Raw genomic sequence first — 25,261 nt, forward strand, 5'->3', positions numbered from 1 at the left:
CCGAACCCGCTCCCTGGGCCCCACCCGCAGCTGCGGTGGGCACCTGAGCATTCTGCCCGCCGCTGCCGGGTCCCCGGGTCCCCGCTTAAGCAACATTCATTCCGCGCCTGCCCGGGGCCCGAGCTCCCCCCGGAGCCTTGATGCCTGGGAACTTGGTTCCTTGCCCGGGCTCCACCTCCATCTTGCCTTTCCCCTCCTGGACTCGCAGGGACCGAGGCCTGGGTCGTGTCCGCCACCTCCGGAGACCTCTCGCCGAGTCTGCGAGACCTCGGTGGCCATAGGAATGGGCTTTATCTTACAGTTTAGAAAAGCCTGCTGAAGTACCCCCTGTGCCATGAGCACCAGGGCTCAGCCGGGACATCTAGAACTAAACGAACCCTTTTTGCCCTCGCCAACAGCCTGCGATAGTTTGACCCGAATAATTAGATAGTCTGGGCATCCTGCCCCTCACATGTAGGCACTCAGGCCGGAAGTGGGTCTGGAATCGCAGAATTCCGCTGGAAGGATCTCTTTAACTTTGCGGACCTGCATTCCCCCCCACTCCACACCCCCCACCCCCGCCTTATTTTTATTGTACTTGGGAGCTGAGAGGGATCCTCCCTTTTTGAAAGGAGGGGAGGTCGCCAAGAATAACTACTAAGCAGCTTGGGTCGTGTAAGTGTCCTCTGCAGGGCTGGGACCTTTCTCCTCTGCCCTTTCGCCTGCTTATCTGACTGCCTGGGGGAGGTTGGATCCACACTGGGGTCTACTGGTCAGTCAGGGCCTAAGGCCTCCCTTCTTTCCTCCTCCGCCCATCCTGCACACCCTTCCACGGAATGCCTAGATTCAGGTCTTGCCCCTTCTCGGAGGGTAGTGGCGACTGAGACTTGGTGCTCCTGGGGCTGTCCCTGAGCCCCAGGCCTGCCCCACGGGAGTCATTGCTGCCACCATTCCTGCAGCCACGGGCAGGCCTTCCCGTGGACTCCCTGTGAGAGCCTGAGAGTCGGAAAAGGATCCTTGCTGAGCTCAGTTCTGTGAAGAGGGGGCGGGGCTACTCTCTGGGCTGAGCCCCAGAAAAGGGAGGATCAAGATGGCCTTAGTATCCTGGGCCCAAGTCCCTCACCATTTCTTTCTCCCGTCCAGTGTGGGATAAACAGGAACTGGAGCCTGGCTAAGGGGAGGAGCATGCCTGCATGGGCTGCAGGGTCACTTGCTGGAGGGTTGAGTGAGGAAAAAAACACACAGATTGTGACCTGCACAGCCCCACAGTGGATGTGGGCAGGGGTTCTGAGGCCTTCCTTACCCTGCCTCTGCCTGTCCTAGGTCTGTTCTCAGAGCGATGGGCTGTGGAGACTGAGCTGCCGCCATGATTGGAGGCTTATTCATCTATAATCACAAGGGGGAGGTGCTCATCTCCCGGGTCTACCGAGATGACATCGGGTGAGTCCCCTGGCTGAGCCAGCTGTGCCCCACCTCCATCCCTCCTCCCCAGCATGCAGAATTAGGTCTGTTCCTCTCAGTCACTTGACTTGGACCACTCCCACCCCTAACCCAACCCCCTCCCCTTCTGCATCCTGGAAGCTCAACATGTCCGGCCTGGCTCCCATGAGGTCTGGTAGTATTGGCCTGGCAACCAGTGCTGGCCCCCAGGTGGGACCTGTGGAATGATGGGGCCCTCACTGTCCTAGGAACTGCTGCCTTTCCTGCCTCCTGTTTCCCTTAGTGACAGACCTGGTTGCTGGGAGGAGTGCTTTTGCCTGGGCAGGTTGATTCCTCCTTTGAGGAGGAGGGAGACGTCTCCTGGGTGGAGTTAGTGGCCAGGCTGGAGGTACTAATCCATCTAAGTCTTGCCTTTAAAAGCCCTTCTCCTGACTAGAACCTTCACTGGATTCTTTTGAAAGCCTTTCCAGGCTGCCAAATCCTCTTCCACTCCCTTTCTCAGAAAGAGGCAGGCTGCTGACTCAGCTGTTTTCAGTTCCTCTGGGCCATTCCTAGAGGAGAGATTGTGAGCACTGAGGCCCTCCCTGGGTCACGGAAGGAAAGGCACTCCCTGACCTATCAGAGGAGACCCAGAATAGCGTCTTGTTCTGGGTCCCACAGACCTTACAAGTGGGCACAGCCTTCCTTTTCATTCTGCCCCATCGTGCATGCCACTGTTCTTTCCTGAGGACATGGCCTAGCCTCAGCAGTCTAATGAGGCTAGGCTCCTCGGTTCGTTTTTCTTAGGCCCTGTTTTTCTTCCTCAAAGATCTTGGGGGTAGACAGTCAAAGAATGGGCTTGCTACAGTGCCCCAGCTCGTTGGCTTTTGGCTTCTAGGCTGATGGACTGGCCTTTGTGGCTATTTGTCCACTGGCTGGTGGTGGGGCATGAGCTAAAGATGTGGCAACACCTGGCTTGCCTGAGCCTGGCTGGCTACACCCATCTGCACCCTGCTCCGGCCCTGCATGGACCTGGTTAAGCCAAGGCCAGGGCATACACCATCATGCATGCCTTGCCGTGCTCTCCACCCCTTGCCTGTTGTCTGTTTTTACCTCATGGTGTGTGCTGCCTACCCCAGTGTGTTGTGTGTCTAACCCTCTCTCTCGTTGCTGTCACTCTCCTCTTCTTGCTGGCGTCATTTCTCTCATCCCATCTCATTGGCTGCTATAGCAATAGGTAAGCAGCCTGTTAAGCTGCCACCCAGGCACCGGTGGGTGGGGTGTCCTGTCCCCCCATCATTGTTTTCTTCATCCTTTTTCATTCCCTGAGCTTGCCCTGGAATTGGATCCCAGGCAGAAATGGGTGGCCCAGCTCCACAGCTCCTTGGTGCTTCTCCCTCAGTAGATTAGAGCCTCCTCTGAAGTCATGCAGGCTTTGTCTAACTTGTGGGGGAGCCAGCCTTCCCCATTGGTGGGATTACTAGTGGGAAGACTGCGTCTCTCTCATGTGGGCCTGGAGCTCACTGGGAAGCTAGAGAAGTGGTAGCTGGGAAATTGGGGGCATCCCTAAACTTGATGGACCGACCTCACTTTATTCAGTTTACATCTGTCTTCCTATCATGGCGCTTTAGAGTATGTGTCAGACTTCAGCAGTGAAGTGGGGATCTGTTAGTAGCTGTGATTGATCCCTGTAGAGTGAGGTTTGCCTGAGTACTGAGCAGCCCGTCTGCCCTTTTCCTCAGGAGGAATGCAGTGGACGCTTTCCGGGTCAATGTTATCCATGCCCGGCAACAGGTGCGCAGCCCCGTCACCAACATCGCTCGCACCAGTTTCTTCCATGTTAAGCGGTCCAACATCTGGCTGGCAGCTGTCACCAAGCAGAATGTCAATGCTGCCATGGTCTTCGAATTCCTCTATAAGATGTGTGACGTAATGGCTGCCTACTTTGGCAAGATCAGCGAGGAGAACATCAAGAACAATTTTGTGCTCATATATGAGCTGCTGGATGGTGAGACGCGGAGTGGTGGGCCTAGGGTGGGGATGAACCTGATGGGGCCTGGCCTGGAGGTGGGAGCAGGTCTGAAGCTCCAGTGCCTTCTGAAATTTCTTTCCTGACTATGTGGTCTTTTGAGCCCTGGGAAGGTTAATCCAAATCCAGACCTAAAGTCTGCTCTGAAGTAGAACACAGAAATAGGCACTAGTGAGTAGAGGAGGTCTTTCATGGGGCTGGGACCCTGACTGGGATTTGGTGGCTGGGACTCCTGCAGTAAGCACTTTTCACCCTCTTTGTGGTTTGGGCCTTAGTTCATGACTGTCCCTCCAGCTTCCCATCTCAACATCTGCCTCAGAGCCTGGAGGAGGGTGAGGTATTATAGGCCCCTCAAGTGCATTGCATTGTTACCTTGGCTCCTCTGTAGGGTATGGTTTAAGTGAACAGAGTCATTCCACCTTCCCAACATCTCTCCGTTTTCTAAGGCTCAGTGCTTCTTGACCTCGCACCCACTGACCACGTGACTCTTCTACTGATTTTCTCCATTTGATAAAATCTGACATTTTAGAGAGAGGAAGGGAGGAGAAAGAGACATAAATGTGGGAAAGAAGCATTGTTCGGTAGCCTCCCACATGCATCCCAACCCCAGGGACTGAACCCAGAACCTGGGCATGTGCCCTGACCAGGAATTGAACCAGGGACCTTTTGGTGCACAGGATGGTGCTCTACCAGCTGAGCCACACCAGCCAGGGCAAAATATGACATTTTCTTATGAAGAACAAATCCCAGAGTAAATACTACAAAGCTAGAAGACTTTACTGCAGGTGGTCCCACACCCTTCTGGAGCTGTGTGGCTAGACATGTCTAGGCCAAGGAAGGGACAGGAATGAAGGAGCCTTCAGCTTTCTCCAGGACCTGATGGTTCCCTTCCTTTTGCAGAGATCCTGGACTTTGGCTATCCACAGAACTCAGAGACAGGCGCGCTGAAAACCTTCATTACCCAGCAGGGCATCAAGAGCCAGGTATTCGAATTATACAGCTACAGTCCGGGTGGAGCCCAACCCCTTCATCCCAGCTGGGCCCTGAGCCTTGTCCTAGCTGACTCATGAAGCTGCCTTTGACAGGAAGTGCTGGTCTGATCTTTCTGCCATGACTGCAGGCTTATGTTTCCATATGGCCCTTTCCCAACCGAGGTGCAACTGACTCAGCATCTCTGTTACTAGGAATACAGATCAAGCAGTTTCCTTCTACACTGGGGGAAGGAAGAAGGGGGTTGCTCTGGAGGCCTTGGTTCCTCAGGAGGAGAGAGTTTGGACCCTCCTCTAGGATCCAGGCCTCATAGCCTTCTTTTCTGCCTGTCTCTTCCCATCTGTGCTACCCTACGGCTTCCTGTGGGCTCTACATTGGTCCTGTGGCCTCCAGCATCAGGTAAGGTATTCCCTCAACTTCTCCCCTGGCAGCTTTACTCCCTTTCTCTAAGTCCTTCCCCACTGGGCCTCTGGGGGAAGATGGGTTTCAGGGCGGGGCCTAGAAGGAAAGAGGGATGAGGATGGAGTGCGGATACAGACAGGATGATTAAAAGTGGAGAGGAGTGAGGCCATTGCTGTTTGTCTCTATTTCCATGTAGACAAAAGAAGAACAATCCCAGATCACCAGCCAGGTGACTGGGCAGATTGGTTGGCGGCGGGAGGGCATCAAGTATCGCCGGAACGAGCTCTTCCTGGATGTGCTGGAGAGTGTGAACCTCCTCATGTCCCCGCAGGGTGAGAGCCTCTCATGATAAAGCTTGAGGGGAACGGGCAAGGTCCTGGTCCTGATCAGCTTTTCCATTTGTCTGTCCATCACCAGGGCAGGTGCTGAGCGCCCATGTGTCGGGGCGGGTGGTGATGAAGAGCTACCTGAGTGGCATGCCTGAGTGCAAGTTTGGGATGAATGACAAGATTGTAATTGAGAAGCAGGGCAAAGGCACAGCTGATGAAACAAGCAAGAGGTGCCTGAGGCAGGGGAGCTGGTGGGAGTGGGTGGACCTTGGAGGGTTGAGGGGGGCCTGGTGAATCACAAATTCTTTCTGGACATTTCTGTAGTATTGTAGACTCCCTCTTCCCAAGGATGTACTTGGCTAGTTGCTCTTGACATCTGTGTTTAACACATTGCGTACCGCATAGAAATCTCTAAGACATACGCCAGGGACCGCACATTTTTGGGCAAACTGCACGTTATTTAAATCATCATAATGCACTTTAGGTGTTGTTTTTCAATAATTATAACATTTTTATTTACAAAAACAATTAAACAAAGTTCCTAGTACTTTTTTAACGTATGGTACTGCGTAAACATTTTCCTCTATGAAGAGGGACCAAACAAAATTTACATAAGTATCTAGATTCGCTCCTTTTTCCATGGGCGTGAAAAACAAGAACACTCGTGAGCGGTCCTTAACAGATGGCGTGCGAAACACGAGAAAACTCCTGAGCGGTACGAAATGTGTTAAGCAAGATGAGGGAATTGCCGTCATCCTACTCAGAGAGTAAGCCCCTATATTTGGTCCCCAGGACCGAGGCTTTTCAGTATATACTGATGGCCTCTGCCCAGTGTACCTGAAACCTCTAGGTCCTAAGCAGCAGAGCACTCAAGAGATGGTGAGCTTGCAAAGTTCCCACTGATCCCTAATTATGGGGCAGGGACCCCTAAGTCAGAAAGCTGTATTCTGACAGGTTTGGGGTTTTTTTTAAACCTTTACTGTTGAAAGTATTACATAGGTCTTCCTTTCCTGACAGCTTTTGATAGTGTATAGTGGAAACCTCACCCAGGCTCTGAAAGCCTTTGTGGGTGGGGTAGCCTTCCAGCCTAAATCTCTCCTGCCACTCCCCTGTACCTATGACACTTTGTGCCCCTTCTTGCAGCGGGAAGCAATCAATTGCCATTGATGACTGCACCTTCCACCAATGTGTGCGACTCAGCAAGTTTGACTCTGAACGCAGCATCAGCTTCATCCCACCAGATGGAGAGTTTGAGCTCATGAGGTGCCATTGGGATGTGAGGAGGCAAGGGCAAAAAGTGGGGAGAGGAAAGAGGACAGACTCTGCTATGACAACCTTGCTCTCTACTCCTAAAGGTATCGCACCACCAAGGACATCATCCTTCCTTTCCGGGTGATCCCACTGGTGCGGGAAGTGGGGCGCACCAAGCTTGAAGTCAAGGTGGTCATCAAGTCCAACTTCAAGCCCTCACTCCTGGCTCAGAAGATTGAGGTGAGGACAAGGGACTTGGGGAGGAAGCAGCACTTGTCTTCAGGAATAAAAGCAGCTGATGTCAGGGTTTGACAGAGCTCCCTGACAGGGGTGTTACTTCTAGGTGAGGATCCCAACCCCGTTGAACACAAGTGGGGTGCAGGTGATCTGCATGAAGGGGAAGGCCAAGTACAAGGCCAGTGAGAACGCCATCGTGTGGAAGTGAGTCTTTCCTTCATGAGGCCACAACAGGGTTTAAGAAGCCTCGATGTACCCTCTTACTCAGTTTTACTGTTCGTCCTCTGAGTGTGTATGTGTTTTATTCGGGGAGGGAGGGGATTGCCTATTTGCTTCTCCAGGAGCTTCTACTTGCTCTCACCCTGTACCGATGTGAATGTGCCACCTGTTTGCACTTGGGTGCACACCTGCACTTATTTATCAGGATGCTTACGTTTTCCTATGTCTGTGAAGTAAACAGTAAGGGATGGCATGACCACGTGTCTCAGCAGAACCTGCAGCCCACAGTGCTAAAGGAACAGCAGATCCAAGGTTCCGTAGCAAGTGGTAATCGAGGTCCTCCCTGCATTTTCTTGTCCTAACACCTCCCACAAGCTCCTGGGTTCTTTCCTCCCCGCCCCCTTCGAAATTCCTCCAACCTTCCAGCAGCACTTGCTGCCCATGGCTCTTGTGTTCCTAGGATCAAGCGCATGGCAGGCATGAAGGAATCGCAGATCAGCGCAGAGATTGAGCTGCTGCCCACCAATGACAAGAAGAAGTGGGCCCGACCCCCCATTTCCATGAACTTTGAGGTATGGCGGAGGAGGGGCCGAGAGCCATAGCAGGGTTGCTGGGAAAGATCTTGGAAGTCATTCAGATCAATCTTTATACCTACTACCTGCAGATGAGCAAACTGAGGCCTTGAGAGGGGAAGTGACTTTAATTCATAGAGCCATTTCTTTCCCCTCAGGCTTCCAACTAAAATTGCTATTCACACTAACAAAAATCTTTACCTTCTTTTGGCTTGTTGTAAGATAATTCTTTGGAAAGCTTTAGATTGCTTGAATGCCAAATAAGACACAAAGTTTACTTACAGGAAAATGGGCTGACGTTGCTTTGTGCAAATTATATGTTAGACATACAATTTTCTCCACCTTATTTTTTAAGTCCATAATATTGAGATGTTCTAAGTCAGGTCTTTGGTTGCTGCTTTCTGCAGATTAAAGGAATTGATTCAAGTTATCACAGGCAGGACCTGACTTCAAACCCAAATGATTACTGGTTACTCTTGGATATGCTTTATTCTTTAGTAACCTTTTAGAGGACCCCCTCACTACCTCGACTTCTTTCAGGACACTAATCATTCAGTCACCTGTAGTAAGGAGGTAAAGGTAGGGCGGGGCTACAGAACTTCCCAGAAGAGAGAGACTGACTGGAAGGCCACATTCCTAACGAGCTGTCCCTTGCCCAGGTGCCATTCGCGCCCTCTGGCCTCAAGGTGCGCTACTTGAAGGTGTTTGAACCGAAGTTGAACTACAGCGACCACGATGTCATCAAATGGGTGCGCTACATTGGCCGAAGTGGCATCTATGAGACACGCTGCTAGCTGCTAGTGAGGCCACCACACATCAGTGTCTCCTCCCTCCTGCTTTGCTGCCTTTCCTTTGCACCAGCCCCTGAGTCTAGGTCTGGACCAACCACATCGCAAGTAGGACAGGTGGAGCTGTCCCTGGGCTCCCTGGGCAAGGTGGTTTATGGGGCTCCTGCTTCTCCATCCGTCTGTCTTGGCCCAATGAGTTCTGTGACCAAAGTCAGGTGGGCTTCTCCTCCCCTCCCCTGTGGCCACATCTCTCAAGTGGGAGGGTTGGCTGCCCTTCACCTCAGAGCTCCCCCAACAGCTAGTAATGGATCCCTAGCCCTCAATCCCTATTCTGCTTTGGGATAGTGTGAGCTTCATTTTGTACACGTGTGACTTTGTCCAGTTATAGACCCAATAAACTCTGTAGAGTGGAGTAGCTGGCTGTGTCGATGCAGGGGGATGGGAACTGGTGGGACGGCTCTTCCTATGTCTTACACTACCTGCTTTGAGTACAATTTTCTGTTTTGACCTCTCTCTCAAGGGTTCTTCCCTTGTCTTGGTCTCAATTGTTAGGCCCCTCCAAGGCCATCCAGTCCTTAATCCTGATTTGTGTTCACCCCAGGTCTCCTGTCTTCTCTGAGAAGAAAACAGTTTTAAGGGCCAGCAGCCCCACCTGGCCCCAGGTCCCTAAGGGTAGAGATTCTTTCTCTAATTCACTCCAGCTTTTGGCAGATAAAAGAGCAGATTTACCCTCACCAGTTTTTACTTGCTTGGTTTCAGCCTTTTTGAATCTGAAAAATCTATTAGAAAGTTTCAAAAAACATAAGTAGCAAAATGAAATGAACACTCATGTCCCTTCATCCAATTTCAACAATCAACTCATGTCCGGTTCATGGATATCATGTCCAATCTGTGTACATACTTAATTCAAGTGTCCTATAAAATTTTTATAGTTTGCATCTGGATCCAAACAAGGTCCATTGTAGGTGAATGCTTCTTAAATTTTATAAACCACAGGTTCTGCTCAGCTCTTGCAATGTTGAAGAAACCAGATATTTCTGTACAGTACATAGTTTCCCCCCTCCGAATTTCTCTTTCCCATTGTTACCTATAAAGTGATTATTAGCTCTAATAGCTTCTATAGATTTATTTTAAATATTAGGATTGACTGATTCCTCACAAGGATGAATTAATGTAATTTTAGAGCAGGATTGGAAGAGTGTTCACATTAAATGTAAAACAGTAGCATCATTAACTTCTGAGAGAATCCGGGAAAGGAAGTAGTCTTCAGAGTTACTTACTGAGATTCAGGCCGAAGAAAAGTCTGCTTTAGGTTTAGGTAGAATTAGAGAATATCAATGAATTTATACAGGCTGTGTTCACCTGGTTTTCTCGCCCTCTGGCAGAGTGAGGCTGTGCCCTGGGGTGGTGGAATAGGCATAGCTTGTATTGAGTTGCAAGACACGAGCAGAGCAGGTGAGCTTCCAGGCTGAGACCAGCCCATAAAGGTTGGGAACCATAATAACCGGGGCTGCACAAAACTGCGCAGGGGGCTTCTGAAAGCTCGGGAACCAGCGTGAGTCAGCAAACATCTCGGCTGGCTCCAAAATGGACCCGCTCAGGCGTGCAGACTGGCAAGACAGGTGTGCTCGACCCACCGCCGGTCTCTCGGGCGGTTCCCACCCGCTGAACCTTGGACATTCGAGTTCTCCGCCTTCCGGATCGCCACCTCCCAGAAGGCGGAGAGGGCCGCACGTGTGGCTAATTTCTCAGCGGAAAAGGCGTTGCGCAAGCGCAGAGAGCAGCTCTGGCGTAGACACAGTGGTGCTCGCGCACGGTTCTTTCGGCCCCGCCCACCGGGTTCGGCGCAATCCACGCTTTGCTTATGTCACCACTACGCATGCGCCGTGCAAGGAGGGACGCGCTTTGGGGGAAGGGCAGGGGTGGGCCTTGGCCGGGGTCTCACCGCGACTGCGCGGAAGGGAGCCGGACTGTAACATGGCGACTTGCGCTGAAATCCTGCGGAGCGAGTTTCCCGAAATTGACGGACAGGTCTTCGACTACGTAACCGGTGAGCCCAACCGAATCCGCGGGCTGGGGAGGCCAAAGGGGAAGTCGGGTGGGAAAGACTAAGGGAGGGCGGGGCCGGGGGCCGCTGCTGGGCCTCTCCTCTGTGTGACCTCTTGTCCCGAGGGCGGGATGGGTCCGGAGCCCGGACTCGGGTCGCGGTCCCGGGGTTAAACTGCTTGTGTGCCCACCCTGCCCCGTGTCTTCCTGGACCTGCCCCGCCCCGCCCAGGCGTCTTGCACAGCGGCAGCGCGGACTTCGAGTCCGTGGACGACCTGGTGGAAGCTGTGGGGGAACTGTTGCAAGAGGTGTCCGGGGACAGCAAGGATGACGCGGGCATCAGAGCCGTGTGTCAGCGCATGTACAACACTCTGCGCCTGTACGTGGCGGGGGGCGTGTGGGGAGGGGGGGGAGGGTCGGTCGGGAGGCAGGAGGGAGTCAGGTCTGATGGCCCAGGAGCTTTGTCCTCACCCCCTAACTGCGCTTGCCGTCCCTGCCGTGCAGGGCTGAGCCGCAGAGCCAGGGAAACAGCCAGGTGCTGCTGGACGCCCCCATCCAGTTGTCAAAGATCACGGAGAACTACGGTGAGAATGAGGGGAGGTTGACCTAGCTACCCTCTCCTGTCCTCCGCCGCGAGGCCCCAGCCGCCTGCCTCCTGGAGCTCAGAACTCCCGGCACCTCTTTTCCATAGGACAAGATTGTAGAAGCTAGTTGATGTCTTTACTGAAGGCAAAAGAGCCCATTGATGCAGGGAGTAGGGTTGGAGGGTTCTCCAAGCTCTTGGCAATGGTATGAAGCATATGGGCTTTGGAGCTGGACAAACTTGGGTTCACCCACTCCCCACCCCCGATTTTGTGACTTACTAACCAACTGCATGCTCGTGTTAGAGTTGCTTATCAGCTTTGTGTCTGGCTTATATTAGTTACTCAAAATATTAGTTTCCCTTCCCTCAGGGAGAAGGTGACTGCTTTTCTTCTCGTCTACAGACTGTGGCACCAACCTTCCAGGGCTGCTGAAGAGGGAACAGTCCTCGGTGAGGAGGAGGACGAAAGGGAGGGGGCTGTGTATGGTTGGGGTAGGAGTTGACGGTCTCTAAATACTGGAATATCTTTCTGGGGGATTTCCGAATCTTTAATTCTGTTCACCATGGATAAATTGAAAGGGTGAACTTGAGGTGCTCTCTCTGAGCCTACACCCGAGGGTGAAATGGTTTTGTTTGGACCCTCAGACAGTGAATGCAAAGAAGCTAGAGAAGGCTGAGGCTCGACTAAAGGCAAAGCAGGAGAAACGTTCAGAGAAGGACACACTCAAGACCAGCAACCCTCTGTGAGTTTAGCAAAAAGGGTTAAGAGAGCAGAACAGTCTCTACAGGGATGAAAGGGCGGTTGGGAGTGCCAAAAGCCATCCATTTCTTCTTTTAAAAGAGTCTTGGAAGAGGCATCAGCCAGCCAGGCAGGCAGCAGAAAGGAGAGTCGGTTGGAATCATCTGGCAAGAACAAATCCTACGATGTGCGAATTGAGAACTTTGACGTGTCTTTTGGCGATAGGTGAGGAAGTGGCAGTGGGGCGTGTGATGTTTTTCTTTTTCCAAATAAAGGAGAATTTGGAGAGATTAAATGGGGCTAAAAGTAACGTTAGGTTTCTGTTGTTAAACTTGCAGTACACCGATGTCTAGAGCACCCTTTGTCTTCTTCCTGCTGCCCCTGCAGGGTGCTGCTGGCTGGTGCAGATGTGAACCTGGCATGGGGCCGCCGCTATGGGCTAGTGGGCCGGAATGGGCTGGGGAAGACAACACTGTTGAAGATGCTGGCCACCCGGAGCCTGCGAGTCCCAGCCCATATTTCCCTGCTGCACGTAGAGCAGGAGGTTGCTGGAGATGACACCCCTGCCCTGCAGAGTGTGCTGGAGAGTGACACTGTACGGGAAGACCTCCTGCAGCGGGAGCGGGAGCTCAGTGCCCAGGTTGCTGCTGGCAGGTGAAGGCTCCGTGCAGCTCTCCTTCACAGAGTGCCTGCCGTAGTGTCATAATCCAAAATTCACATGCCCATCCTAGTGAGCAGGGGAGCTTAGAACTTAGCACTCTCAAGCCCTTGTTCCTTCCACAGTGCCCAAGGTCCTCAATGCTGTGAGCACGTCCTTCCTGTACTCTGTTCTAGTCCCAGCAACAGGGCAGCCAGTGGTCTGCTTTCCAACAGCATGGGGTACAGGACATCCTCTTGGACTGCCCCTACTCAGGCTGATTGCTCTGCCCTCCATTTCCTTCCCAGGGCTGAGGGCTCAGAAGCTGCACAGCTGGCAGAAATCTATGCCAAACTGGAGGAGATTGAGGCTGACAAGGCACCTGCCAGGTATTTGAAATTCCCCCTTTCTTCACATTTCACCTTTCCCTTCTGTTACCTGTTCCAACTGGGTTCTTCACTTCTAGGGCATCAGTCATTCTTGCTGGACTTGGCTTTACCCCTAAAATGCAGCAGCAGCCCACCCGGTGAGTGGCCCTTGCCATTCTTGACTGTGAATACTGTTGGCTCTGCCCCTGTGCTGGTGAGCACCCACCTCTCATGCGGCTCTTTCTTTCTTTAGGGAGTTCTCAGGTGGCTGGAGGATGAGGCTGGCCCTGGCCCGGGCCCTGTTTGCTAGGTGAGTCTTCTGGGCCTGTATGTGGATTTTATGGAGGATGGGCCTTGGCACTTAGGGGTTTGCAATGGATCTCTGAGCTAAATCCTCAAGCTTTGCGTTCTTGTTCTCCATAGGCCAGATCTTCTGCTGTTAGACGGTAAGTTTGAAATGTGACACCCTAACTTCAGGGTGAGGAAAGGTGGCAACACCCACGTTCCTACATCTCTAGCCCTTCATTCCCAAACGTGTTCACTTTTTTAGAACCCACAAACATGCTGGATGTAAGGGCCATCCTATGGCTGGAGAATTACCTGCAGGTGAGTGCCTATAGGTGCCGGAGTAGGTTTGGGGGAAGTCTGCCTCCAAGACATCTAGGGGCTGGGAGCTGACTGCCCTCCCAAACTGGGCCTGCTGTCCTGTGACCCCTCAGACATGGCCCTCCACAATTCTGGTCGTCTCCCACGACCGAAACTTCCTGAATGCCATAGCCACAGACATCATCCACCTGCACAGCCAGCGGCTAGATGGCTACCGGGGAGACTTTGAGACCTTTATCAAAAGCAAGCAGGAGCGACTGCTCAACCAGCAGCGTGAATATGAGGCACAGCAGCAGTATCGCCAGCATATCCAGGTGTGGAGCCGGCAGGGCTGAGGGCCCCATCTCAGGGGTATTAGATTTGCAGGGAGTGAGGGAGCCTGACCAATGCCTGCACTCATCCACCTGCAGGTTTTTATTGATCGGTTTCGCTACAATGCCAACAGAGCCTCTCAAGTACAGAGTAAACTCAAGATGCTGGAGAAGCTGTGAGTACAATGTCCAATGGCCCTGACTCCTGTTCTCTTAATTTCTGGCCTCATTTTGCAGGCCATCCTTGCCCTCCCATTATAGGCCTCCCATTTTCTAGAAAACAACTTGAACTTCCTCCCCCACAAAAAAGTAAGAAGTTTTATACTGTTCTCAAAGAGTTAATCTTGCCCCCAGGTCCTAGTAACCACTAATCTGCTTTCTGTTTGTGTATATTTATTTATGCTGAACATTTAATATAAATGGAATCATACAATGCGACCTTTGTATCTGGCTTCTTTTGCTTAACATAATGTTTTTGAGAGTTATCTATGTACTAGCACATAGTACTTCATTCCTTTTTATGACAGATAATATTCCATTGTATGGATAATACCATGTTTTGCTTATTGATTCATCAGTTGATGGATATTTATGTTTTCTCCTTTTGGCTCTTATGAATAATACTGCTATGAACATTTGTGTACTAGTTGTGTGGACATATGTTTTCTATTCTCTCGGATGCATACCTAGGAGTGGAGTTGCTGGGTTATATGGTAATTCTATGTTTAACTTTTTAAAAAATACATATTTTTCTTGGTTTCAGAGAAGAAAGGAGAGGGAGAAAGAGATAGAAACATCACTGATGAGAGAAAAATCATTGATCAGCTGCCTCCTGCAAGCCTCACACTGGGGATCGAGCCCACAGCCTGGACGTATGCCCTGACCGGAATTGAACTGTGACCTTCTGCTTCATAGGCTAAAGCTCAACCTCTGAGTCACGCCGGCTAGGCTGTCTTTTTTTTTTTTTTTTTAAATACTCACATGAAGGCATGCTTAGAGAGGAATGGTGAGAGAGAAAGAAACATCAATGGGTTGCCTTCTTTATGTGCCCCAAACCCACAGCCCAGGTATGTGCCCTGACCTGGGATCAGCAGGCAACCTTTTCTTTCAGTGCACACACTCAACTACCTGAGCCGCTCTGGCTGGTTATCTTTAATTTTAGCTACCCTAGTGGGTGTGGCATGTTATCTCATTGTGGTTTTGATTTGCATTCCTTGATAACTAAGGGTGGTGAACATTGAAGGTTGAATCTTTTTGTTTTGTTTTTGTTTTGCTAATCTTAAAACAACATTTCTAGAAGTGCTGGTGTTGGAGAGCCTAAAATCATAAGGCTTAGGATTTTTATGACATTGAAACGTACATCATGATATGTTAACTAGAAGGACAAAAAGCTGCAACAAGAATAATACTATTTTTTTCCAGCATTTAGTAAACTAAAGGAATGTACAGTCATGTGCTGCTTAATGTCAAGGATACGTTCTGAGATGTGTTGTTGGGCAATTTTGTCATTGTGTGAACATCATAGAGTGCACCAACCTAGATGGTATAGCCTACTACACACCTAGGCAGTATGTTATAGCCTATTGCTCCTAGTCTACAGGTCTGTACGGCATGTTATTTCGCTGAATACTGTAAGCATTTGTAATACAATGGTAACTATTTGTGTAACTAAACATAAAAGTTACAGTAAGACCCAGCTGGTATGGCTCAGTGGTTGAGCATCAACCCATGAACCAGGAGGTCACAGTTCAATTCCTGGTCAGGGCATATGCCTGGATTTCGGGCTTGATCCCCAGTAGGGGGCATGCAGGAGGCAGCTGATCAATGATTTTCTCTCATATTGATGTTTCTATCTCACTCTCTGAAATCAATAAAAATATGTATTAAAAAATGAGAGAGATGCAGTAGACAAAGGATATTTACAGCAAAAAGTATATAAGTAGCATAGTCATTTATTATCATTATCAAGTATTATGTGCTGTACATAATTACATGTGCTGTATTTTATACACTGGCAGTGCAGTAGGCTTATTTATACCAGCATCACCACAGACCTTGTGCTATACATTATGACTTGGCTCTGATGTGACTAGGTGATAGGAATTTCAGCTCCATTATAACCTTATGGGACCATCCTCATGTATGTGGTCTGTTGTTAACCTTGTTATGTAGTACAAAACTGTCCTCGAAAATAAGAATGTTATCTGGGTGGTGGGACTTAAAGGTTTTCTAAGTTTTCTCTGAGCATATATTTCTTGTGTGATGGAACACATGAAAGTCATACATCTAGAGTGCCCCCTCTTTCCTCAGGCCAGAGCTGAAACCCGTGGACAAGGAGCTGGAAGTAGTGATGAAGTGAGTGCTGGACCAGAGGGGCTGGTTGGAAGCTCTTGTTTCTGGCCACTGCAGTGCTGTTCACCCCCACCCTCCCTCCCATAGGTTCCCTGATGGGTTTGAGAAGTTCTCACCACCAATTCTGCAACTAGATGAGGTGGATTTCTACTATGACCCTAAACACGTCATCTTCAGCCGTCTCTCCGTCTCTGCTGATCTTGAATCCCGCATCTGTGTGGTATGGTTGTTGTTTCTCTGTTCCAGGAGTTGGGACTCTCCCACCCCAACACATGCTGGGGTTTGGCCCAGATCCTCGGGCTGCAGGGGAAAGAGGTCCACTGGGCAAGAGTTGGGGCCTGAGTCAAGGACTTGGCTATACTTATACTGTCCCCATGCTCCAGCCTCGCAGGGCTGCCCTGCAGAGGTGAAAAGAAAGCCTGGCATCTGGTACTTTATGAATACTTGAAGCAGTATTCTGTCTTGCTCGTCTCTGCTCTCAGTTTTCTCAAACCATGGAACATAGAGGAAAGAGTATAGGCTTCAGGGTCAGACTTCAGATCCTGACTCTGCCATTTCCCAGCTTTATTACTAAACAGTTTTCTCATCTTTAAAATGGAGATAATGTCTACCTCCCTTGGTTATTGGGAGAATTAAAGCCCCAGCACTTAGTAGCTACTCAGGTATTAGGCTCTCTTTACATATTTATTTACCTCCTTCATTTTTCTCTTAAATTTCTGAAAAATATTTTAGTTGTTGAAAGAGTCATTGGGACTACCCAAGTCCAATTCTCATTTCCTTTCCTTGTGTCCTCTACATGTACACTCTAAAGGTCTCATGTTTCTTCTTATAGGTTGGGGAGAATGGGGCTGGGAAGTCTACCATGCTGAAGCTGCTTATGGGGGACCTAACACCTGTTCGAGGCATCAGACATGCTCACCGGTAGGGCCGACACCTTCACTCTCCCAACTACCTGTACACTTGTAGCTACATTCTTTATGGTCATGCCTTTCATCCCCTCTTGCACCTTCATTGCTGACTGCAGGAATCTGAAGATTGGCTATTTCAGCCAGCACCACGTAGAACAGCTGGACCTGAACGTCAGTGCTGTGGAGCTGCTGTCACGCAAGTTTCCTGGTGTGTTAGGGCTTGGGGTTCAGGAGAAAGTCCCAGGGCTGCTGCCTACAGTTAGGCCTCCTTGGGGAGGTGCTGAGCAGCCCAACAAAGTCTAGGTGTAAGGACAGAGGTATTTGAAGGTGGGGCTGGGGAGAGGGTGAAGGGAGGGCGTTGGGCCATGATCGAATGGGGCCTATTCCAGGACGGCCTGAGGAGGAGTATCGTCACCAGCTGGGCCGGTATGGCATCTCTGGAGAACTGGCTGTGCGCCCTGTTGCCAGCTTGTCTGGGGGCCAGAAGAGCCGGGTAGCCTTTGCTCAGATGACTATGCCCTGGTGAGGCCTTATTTTCTAGAATTCTTGCCCTCCCTGTCCCCCTCTAGCCTAGTAGAAAATGATTCTCTTGTCTCAGAGGTCACCTGCCTGACCTTGCAGTGGGCTGGGCTGTTGAATGAAGGGCAGTTCATGATTTCTCCAACTCCCCATAACTATCCACCTTCCTGGGTTCTGCCTTCCAGCCCCAACTTCTACATTCTGGATGAACCCACAAACCACCTGGACATGGAGACAATTGAGGCTCTTGGCCGTGCTCTCAACAATTTCAGGGTGAGTGTGTCTTCATAATGCCCACTCCTTCCCAGGCCTCAGCACTCCTTAGCCCCCCAACCCCCTGAGTGCCTCTGGTCTCCTGTCTTTCAGGGTGGCGTGATTCTGGTATCCCACGATGAGCGCTTCATCAGGCTGGTGTGCCAGGAGTTGTGGGTGTGCGAAGGAGGCGGCGTCACCCGGGTCGAGGGGGGATTTGACCAGTACCGTGCTCTTCTCCAGGAACAGTTCCGCCGTGAGGGCTTCCTCTAGGCCCAACAAGCTGAGGGCTATGCCCAGGACATGGACTGGTCTCTCAGACCCCTGGGCCACCATGTAGGCAACCATCTCCAGGCCACGGACCTCCCCTGACTTTGGGGACAGCCTTATTCCTAAATCTCTCCTTTTGACTGGAGCATGCTCTGCACAATCCAGAGAACCACATCTTAGGGTCTGTGAGGACTGGTCTTCTAAGTGGAAGGGGTAGGAGGGTACCCTCTAGGGTTATAGTTCCTCCACTGCCCCAGCTCTGACTGGGCCCCAAGTGGCTGCTGTGTAAATTAAATCTTCTTGCCTCATCTCTGCTGTTCCCTGGCAGGGCTGCAGTGTGTTAAGGGGTGTGGGCTCTCTGATTTGTTACTCTCCTGTGACATTTGTATCAATCACAAAGAGGAGGTTATAGCATCACCAGCCTTGACCCTGGGAGGAGACATCACGAAAGGGGCTCAGAGGTCACCTGCCTGACCTTGCAGTGGACTGGGCTGTCGAATGAAGGGCAGTGTGTTACATCACTGTGGTGCTTGTCCCTGTAGCGTGGGCTCGGCCTCACTGCTTAAGAGAGTGAACTGATTCTGTAATCCTGCAGTTTTAGACATGGTTTGTCATCTGCTTTCTCCCATGGTCTCTGGCCCAGGCTCACCCTGCTCCTCTGATCTGGACCTTCAGAAGGGTCTGAAGAGAAATTGTCTTTGTCCCTGTTTTGCTTGGGTGGTTTCTTTATTTTTCCCTCTAACCATGTAAGAGGGGCCTGGGAAGAAGTTGAAAATGGGAAGAAATAGAGCACTTTGTTTTCAAATTAAGCAGTCTTAAGTGTGGGGTGGGATGTTTCACTGTTGGCGTCCAGCTCCCCACATTTCACAGAGGTAATAGGATTTATAAATATTGCTTCTCGAGGGCTCAGCTGCTATATGTAATTGTTATACAGAAGACACTGACATAGAGACATTGTGTTGCTCTCCATGATGATGGAGGAAACCAGTCAACAGAAGCAACTTGCTGGCTTCATGGAGAATTATAGTCACAAAGCTCAACCAAGGAATGTTAACTCAGCTGGTGAGGTTATGATAGTGCAGGTAGGTGGAGGGAGATACCTGTTTTTAGAGTAAAGGAGAATAAAGACAGGAAGTCTCTGCTGATTTACTATAGAACAGGCAGTGATGGATGAATGAAAACAGCAGAAGAGCCACGAATCAGCCTGCCTCCTCAGCCTCTCTCACTCCCTTTCAGAAGTCCAGAGGAGAGGTTCTTCCAACTGTGTGTGACTTTGTGAATCCTCATGCTCCTAAGAGCCTTCTCACAACCCCATCACTTCTGCCAACCTCACACCTGCAGATGGGCCAGTCAGGGGCCATCTGGTGTGTGATTTGTGTCTACCTGTTTGCCAGGCTCAGCCCCTTCACCTCACACAAGCTTGTGAATCCTGATATGAGTTCTCCCAAGTCCTTAAAGTTGGTGGGAGTGCAGCTGAAGGGTTCTGTGACAGAATCTGCTGCTTTTGGAGGTAAGTGACTTTATACAAAGAGCACTGGAGTTGGGTTTAAGATCAAGTCCCAGTGCCAGTACTGGTGATAGAAGGAGTCACCAGACTAAGAAATACTAGCTGTGTAAGGAATCACTTAACCTTTTTGAAAACCTCTGCGTGGTTTCTTGATAGGATTGTGTTGAGGATTAGCTGACAAGCACATTATACATGTGATTCATAAAGTGATTTTTTTGTCTGTGGCCAGTCTGATTTGAAGGACTATCATGGGAAAAGCAGATTTTCTGAGTGATTCCAGAGGTGGACAAGTTTGGGTTCGAAGGAAGGAAAATTTGTAATAGCTCAGGTTGCCTCCTGAGAGTAAGTTTCCAGTCTCTGGGACTGTTCCGCCCTGCCAGGCTCTCAAGACCTCTTTCAGGTTGGTTTCCAATGTCATGATTCCATGAACAAAATAGGAAGAGCCTGTATATGACAGTACAGGCCTACATATCAGGCCTTGAGAAAATGAATTGTAGCGGCTGAGAAAGACTACATTAAGGTTTGGGTGAACTTCTGGAGGTTAAAAGAGGAGAGCTGGCAGAAGATAGTTGTCTTGAGGGAAAATATAGACAATGTCAACTCCGTTCCAGAAAGCACAGGGCGGAGAGAAATTTGATCTGCATGAGTGGGAAGCCACCCTTGATCACCACAGACTGCCCATCACAGTAGCCACCCCCTTCACACTGGAGAGCCCATATAACCCAACCATTGGGGAGCTGGTCCTTCCAACTGCTGAGGTTGGAGCTGCCCTGCTGACATCAGGCTAAGTTCTCACTGTTTTCCAGGCAAATTTTAGAATGGAATAGGGGAAAAGGTGCCGTTTACCCTTGCTGGCTATGCCCCAGGTTAATTTGTCATTTTAGAATGTAAAATTCTAGTAAAAGCCACTCCACAAGCCTGGGCCTGGCCCATCCACAGGTGCAAGCCAAACAACACCTCCAGCAGCATCAGCTTATGGGTCTGCACCAGCCTGAACATGCAGACTGGATTATGGAACCTGGGGAAGTCCCAGCGGGCTAGCAGGCTGGGTTCACAACCTGGCTGAAGGGCCTCTAGGGGTCCCTGAACCTGGAGCCATTGACTCCCTTCAACCTAGCCTCCCTCCAAGTGCGCTTCATTGCACCTAGTGCTTCCCACATTATAAGCTGCTGCCATTAAAGTTGTAGATCCCACTTTGCCTGTTAACCTAGAAGGCCAGACCATGGCTTGCTCGTCTTTCTGTCTTAGGTGCCTGCCACAGGTTGGGTTCCCTGGGACACAGTGTGAAGAAATCGTCATGCAGAGTGTTTATTGGGGTATGCTGCTGGGACCAATACCAGGATTGAGCAGAGGGAGAAAATGGGCAGCATGAAAGCCTCAGCCCCACCTTCTGGAGCTGGGTAACTGCAGAGTTGTCCTGAGTTGAGGCAATGGCTCAGGCAGGCCTTTATCTGCTGAGTTGACTAGTCTTTGAATGCTGGCTGCTACCAGAAGATGGGAAGTTGAGAAAGGAAGTTTTCTTCAGCTGAGACAATTCCCCCAAAGGGACTGACAGCTAAGGACTTTCCCATCAGCACCTGCAGCTAAAGCAGCAAGTCCATTCCTGAAAGGGCATCCTGGCAGCCCATCACAGCATCTACAGTGCCTGGCCTATAGACATGTGCTCAATAAAAGTGCTTGAGAAATGAGTATTTGGGGGAGATTATTTGAGAAAAAGTAGAGAATGATATTGGAAGAGGAAAAAGGGGGATAAACCAAGAAACCAGCCAGAAGGTCATGATCAAAATCCAGTCCTAAGGGCACGGGGTCAGCACGGTGCAGGTGGGGACAAGGCTAGGGAGGATGGTGTGCAAACTCAGCAAGGGGCTGCCTGCCCTGCCCAAACAAGGAAGGACTCCTTTTTCTGGGCCAGAGTCTTGAAAGCTTAGGGACCTAAGGAACAGGTTTGTTAGTAAAGCGAACCTTTTTGTTTTTAAACCTCGCCTTGTTTCCTTTTAAGACAATGCTAAGGAATAATGACAGTACTAAATATTTATTGAGTTCTTACTGTGCAATAGGGACTTTCGTAAGTCCTTTGCCCACACTCACTCAGTCCATCTTCACAAACCTGTTATTCCCATTTCACAGATGAGGAAACAGGAAGTTGACATAGTGTGTGGCAGGACTGGGATCCCGGCCAGTCTGGTTCTAGAGTGCAACCTTCACTGTCATGCTGTACTACCGCTCAGCTCCTCGTGTGACCTGCTCAATGGTTTTGTTCATTCCATCAATTAAAACTCATCAATTGCATGGGGCAGGGGTGGGAGGTAGGGGATTTGAACAAGCTCTCTTGAGAGCAAGCTGATGAGTAGGAGTACCTGCATTGGCTGACACGCTGGGTGGTCCGTGAAGTTGTTTGTTAAATTAATAAGAAAAAAACGTGGAAAAGTCATGCACTGGGATTAGCACAGCTCTTGCACTAATGGCATCTTGGGCAAGTCAACCTCTCCTGAGCAAATTATCCTTATCCATAAAATGGGTATAACCCAATTTGTCTTGCCTGCTTCTTTGGGTAGTTGGAAGGATTAAATGAGACAAAGCCCCGTGTAAGCTGAACAAACATTTCTGTGAACTGTAAAGAGCTGTGGATCCAAAGGGTGTCATTTTCATGGATGGAATGGGGGGCGGCAGCCTGGGGCCTCCTCTGGAGACACATAGACTAGCACATGTACAAACACTCCAGGCCATCATCAAGATGATTGCCCCAGGAGGGCCATCCACAGCCCTCATCTGCTGAGCCAAGCATCAGAAAGTGTGCTTGCAGGAGCGCGGCATGAGACTGCCTGGCACCTGCTGAGTTACATGGGGTAAGGTAGAAATCATGCAATTTAAGCCCATTCTAATAATATGCATAGGTCATGTCCTGTTGGTAATTCTAGGTTTCATTTTCTTTATGTTAAATAAATGGATGGTTTGGAAGTGATTTCTGCTTTACTGTATATAGAGAGGCCTTTGAAACCCTAAATTAAATATTTGTCAACCCATGCTACAGCATTTTTAACACCGAGGAACGCTTTCACTAATGTTCTCCTTTGGCCTTGTCTTCTCCATAATCCGTTAAGTGGATCTTGATGAGTTATTCCCATTTTACAGAACTGGAGCTTGAGGCAGAAAGATGGTAAGTGTCTTGCTTAGGTTCAGATACCTCTGTGCGTGCAGAGATGGGGCAAGAACAGAGGTATCTGGGTCTCTAGACTTACCGCATCTCTCCAGATCGCTGTTCTCAACTTTGTTCCATATTCATACAATGGATGGCATTCTCATGTCACACATGCCCATGGGCATACTCAGGGTCATGTTACCTTCAATCTTTTCAGGCAAGTGTTTTGAACCTAATTGTTCAAGATGGGAGATGTTCAAGCAGGGTGTCAGAACCTAACAAGGCAAGGGGGGCATCTGTATAGGAAGGTGGTCCAGTATGAGGTCAGAACCTGAGTGAGGTGAGGACATTCAAGCATGGGCATGGCCTGCGCTCTGGGGTGGGAATGCAGCCTGCCTGGGGAATCAAAGCCCAAGCAGGGTGAGGGGGACATTATTTTTTTAACTCATCTTTATTATTGATAGTATTACAGATGTCCCCTTTGTTTTGTTCCCCATTACCCCCACCCCACCCCATACAAGCCCCTCCCAGGCCTTCACCAGACTATTGTCTGTGTCCATCAGCTATGTACATATGCATATAAGTTCCCCAGTTATTGTCTCCCGCCTTCCCTCTAAAATTCATCAGTCTGTTCCATGTCTTTTTTTTTTTTAAGTTTTTATTGATTTGAGAGAGAGAGATGAAGGGAGAGGGAGAGAAACATTGGTGGCTGCCTCCTGCACACCCCCTACTGGGTATCAAGCCTGCAACCCAGGCATGGGCCTTTACCAGGAATCAAACTAGCGGCCTCTCAAGCCCGGGATGACACCCAACCAACTGAGCCACTTTAGCCAGGATAAGGAGGATGTTTTTGTTTTTTTTGTTTTTTTAAATATATTTTATTGATTTTTTACAGAGAGGAAGGGAGAGAGATAGAGTGTTAGAAACATCGATGAGAGAGAAACATCGATCAGCTGCCTCCTGCACATCTCCCACTGGGGATATGCCCGCAACCAAGGTACATGCCCTTGACCGGAATCGAACCCGGGACCCTTCAGTCCGCAGGCCGACGCTCTATCCACTGAGCCAAACCGGTTTTGGCAGGAGGATGTTTTGAGGAGGGGAAGACCCAGGACCGGGTGTTGGGCAAGTTTAGGGTGAGGAGGGTATTTACTGAGGAGGCAGGTGGAAGCAACCCAGTGTAGAGTATTGGAGACAAGAGTGAGAAGGGCATGTGAATGCAGAAGAAGGCAGTGGTGACAGGGATAATTCATGTGGATAAATGTGTTAGGGAAAATGGGAGCCCAGTTTCTCACAGTTGGAGAAGGAAATTATCCTATCTAATTAGGAGGGGATATGCTAATTGACCCTCACACCATTGCAAAGATGGCAGCACCCACAGCCAACAAGGAGGGAATATGCTAATTGACTGCCCCGCCCTCAAAGATGGCAGCACCCACAGCCACAAGATGGCGGCACCCAGTCCCCTCAGCCCCAGCCACCCAGGGCCAGCCTGAGTGCAGGCAAGCCTCAGATGTCGGCTGCCCAGCCACCCAGGGCCTCCCAAGGCGCAGGTAACCAGGGCTGGCTGAGGCTTGTGCTGCCCGTAGTGGCAGCAGCAGAGGTGTGATGGGGGCATCACCTTCCCCTGATCACTGGGTCGCCTCCTGTCCCTGCGGGCTCCCGGACTGTGAGAGGGGGCAGGCCAGGCTGAGGGACACCCCCTCCAGTGCATGACTTTTCATGCACCGGGCCTCTAGTAAATATAGAAAGGGCGAAAGACCTAGCTGGTTTGGCTCAGTGGGTAGAGTGTTGGCCTGCAGACTGAAGGGTCCCAAGTAATACATAGAGGTAGATTTAAAAATCAATATATGGAGAAACCAAGATGGTGGCATAGGTAAACACCTGAAATTGCCACCTCGAATAACCACTTCAAAACTACAACTAAAGACAAAACAGACATCACCCAGAACCACAGGAAGGCTGGCTGAGTGGAAATTCTACAACTAGAAGGAAAGAGAAAAGCACACTGAGACTCAGGAGGTGTGGAAGTAAAGTGCAGAGGTACGGAGGTGCGCGCAGAAAGGGCTGGCATTGGAGGTTGCCGGTGTCTTTTTCAGTTGGGAGGTAGTCTCAAGCTCCCGATGGCCCTGACTCCAGTTCTGGGCGAGTCTCTGGGGACCCAGACTCACACGGGGAGAAACTGGACTGTCTGGCAGTGGGTGGAACTTGAGGGCAGCTTTCTCAGAGGTGCTTGCAGCTATGACCGTGGGACACTGAGACCCGGGGCCTCTTAGGGCGGGACTGAGGACCAGCCATAGCTGTTTGCTCTGCCCTGTGGATTCCCTGAGACCCCGCCCCACCCAAGGCTTTTGCATATGAATGGGCGGGCCCTTTGAGATCTAAAATTGCCTAGCAAGCTGCAGCTGGGTCAGAGAGAATCAGAACATCCAAGGGAGGGCTCAGGGCCCCACAGCAGCTTGCATTGCTTTGCGGCTGGGCCTCACCTGGGTGCCTCCGGACGCCAAACAAGGAGGAACAGTCTGCAGATCTCTCCGTAGCTCCTGCTGGGTAGCCTCGGGCGGAGGCTGAATTGGCACCTCTTTGGGGATTCAGGAGCCCGTGTGCCTAGTGGTTGGAGTGGGACTGTCCAGATTGCAACTCCTCAGATCCAGAAGGGACACACTCAGGGGGCAGACTCAGTGAGCACCAAAGCCCCACTGAGGCAAGTCTTGCCCCATAAGGGTGACTTCAGCACAGAAGTTCTCCCACTGTAGACACAGCTGATTCTCACAGCCAATTGGCCTGGAGGTCAACAACAATCAAAGCT

At 50.4% G+C, this 25,261-nt stretch overlaps 2 protein-coding genes across 4 annotated transcripts in view; both read left to right on the forward strand.

Moving 5' to 3' along the window:
* Nucleotides 1-24,149, forward strand: part of AP2M1 (adaptor related protein complex 2 mu 1 subunit) — a 24,945-nt gene extending 796 nt beyond the window's left edge. Inside the window, exons 2-14 of one of the 3 annotated variants that reach the window (XR_001515541.1) lie at nt 1,303-1,419; nt 2,630-2,635; nt 3,141-3,406; nt 4,328-4,410; nt 4,811-4,816; nt 5,016-5,151; nt 5,237-5,378; nt 6,292-6,411; nt 6,504-6,639; nt 6,743-6,840; nt 7,316-7,427; nt 8,087-8,411; nt 24,136-24,149. Coding sequence is in view for 2 of the 3 variants with exons in the window: in XM_015570408.1 (XP_015425894.1) it covers nt 1,346-1,419; nt 2,630-2,635; nt 3,141-3,406; nt 4,328-4,410; nt 4,811-4,816; nt 5,016-5,151; nt 5,237-5,378; nt 6,292-6,411; nt 6,504-6,639; nt 6,743-6,840; nt 7,316-7,427; nt 8,087-8,221 (1,314 nt within the window). In the remaining variant the exon portion in view is untranslated. Of the gene's footprint in view, nt 1-1,302; nt 1,420-2,629; nt 2,636-3,140; nt 3,407-4,327; nt 4,411-4,810; nt 4,817-5,015; nt 5,152-5,236; nt 5,379-6,291; nt 6,412-6,503; nt 6,640-6,742; nt 6,841-7,315; nt 7,428-8,086; nt 8,631-24,135 lie in introns of those variants that run through there. The other 2 variants (XM_015570408.1, XM_006773622.2) reach the window with 2 other exon arrangements.
* On the forward strand, nt 10,067-21,001 carry ABCF3 (ATP binding cassette subfamily F member 3). The gene is made up of 21 exons (XM_006773623.2): nt 10,067-10,265; nt 10,493-10,640; nt 10,766-10,845; nt 11,248-11,294; nt 11,490-11,587; nt 11,686-11,808; nt 11,971-12,237; nt 12,529-12,609; nt 12,687-12,746; nt 12,842-12,898; nt 13,012-13,034; nt 13,139-13,194; nt 13,308-13,508; nt 13,605-13,681; nt 15,816-15,860; nt 15,945-16,077; nt 16,690-16,778; nt 16,882-16,973; nt 17,155-17,287; nt 17,470-17,557; nt 17,651-21,001. Exons 1-21 carry the CDS (start codon nt 10,193-10,195, stop codon nt 17,807-17,809), a joined length of 2,130 nt encoding a protein of 709 aa, XP_006773686.2. The 5' UTR covers nt 10,067-10,192; the 3' UTR covers nt 17,810-21,001.
* Nucleotides 24,150-25,261: the final 1,112 nt, after the last annotated feature.

The sequence above is a fragment of the Myotis davidii genome, unplaced genomic scaffold, assembly GCF_000327345.1.
Source record: "Myotis davidii unplaced genomic scaffold, ASM32734v1 scaffold27, whole genome shotgun sequence".
Lineage (NCBI taxonomy): Eukaryota > Metazoa > Chordata > Mammalia > Chiroptera > Vespertilionidae > Myotis > Myotis davidii.

Coding starts and splice junctions, on each gene's coding strand:
- ABCF3 (XM_006773623.2), top strand. CDS start 10,193: ATGGCGACTTGCGCTGAAATCCTGCGGAGCGAGTTTCCCGAAATTGAC. Junction 13,035..13,138: donor AGATCTTCTGCTGTTAGACG/GTAAGTTTGAAA, acceptor TCACTTTTTTAG/AACCCACAAACATGCTGGAT. Junction 13,509..13,604: donor AGTATCGCCAGCATATCCAG/GTGTGGAGCCGG, acceptor ATCCACCTGCAG/GTTTTTATTGATCGGTTTCG.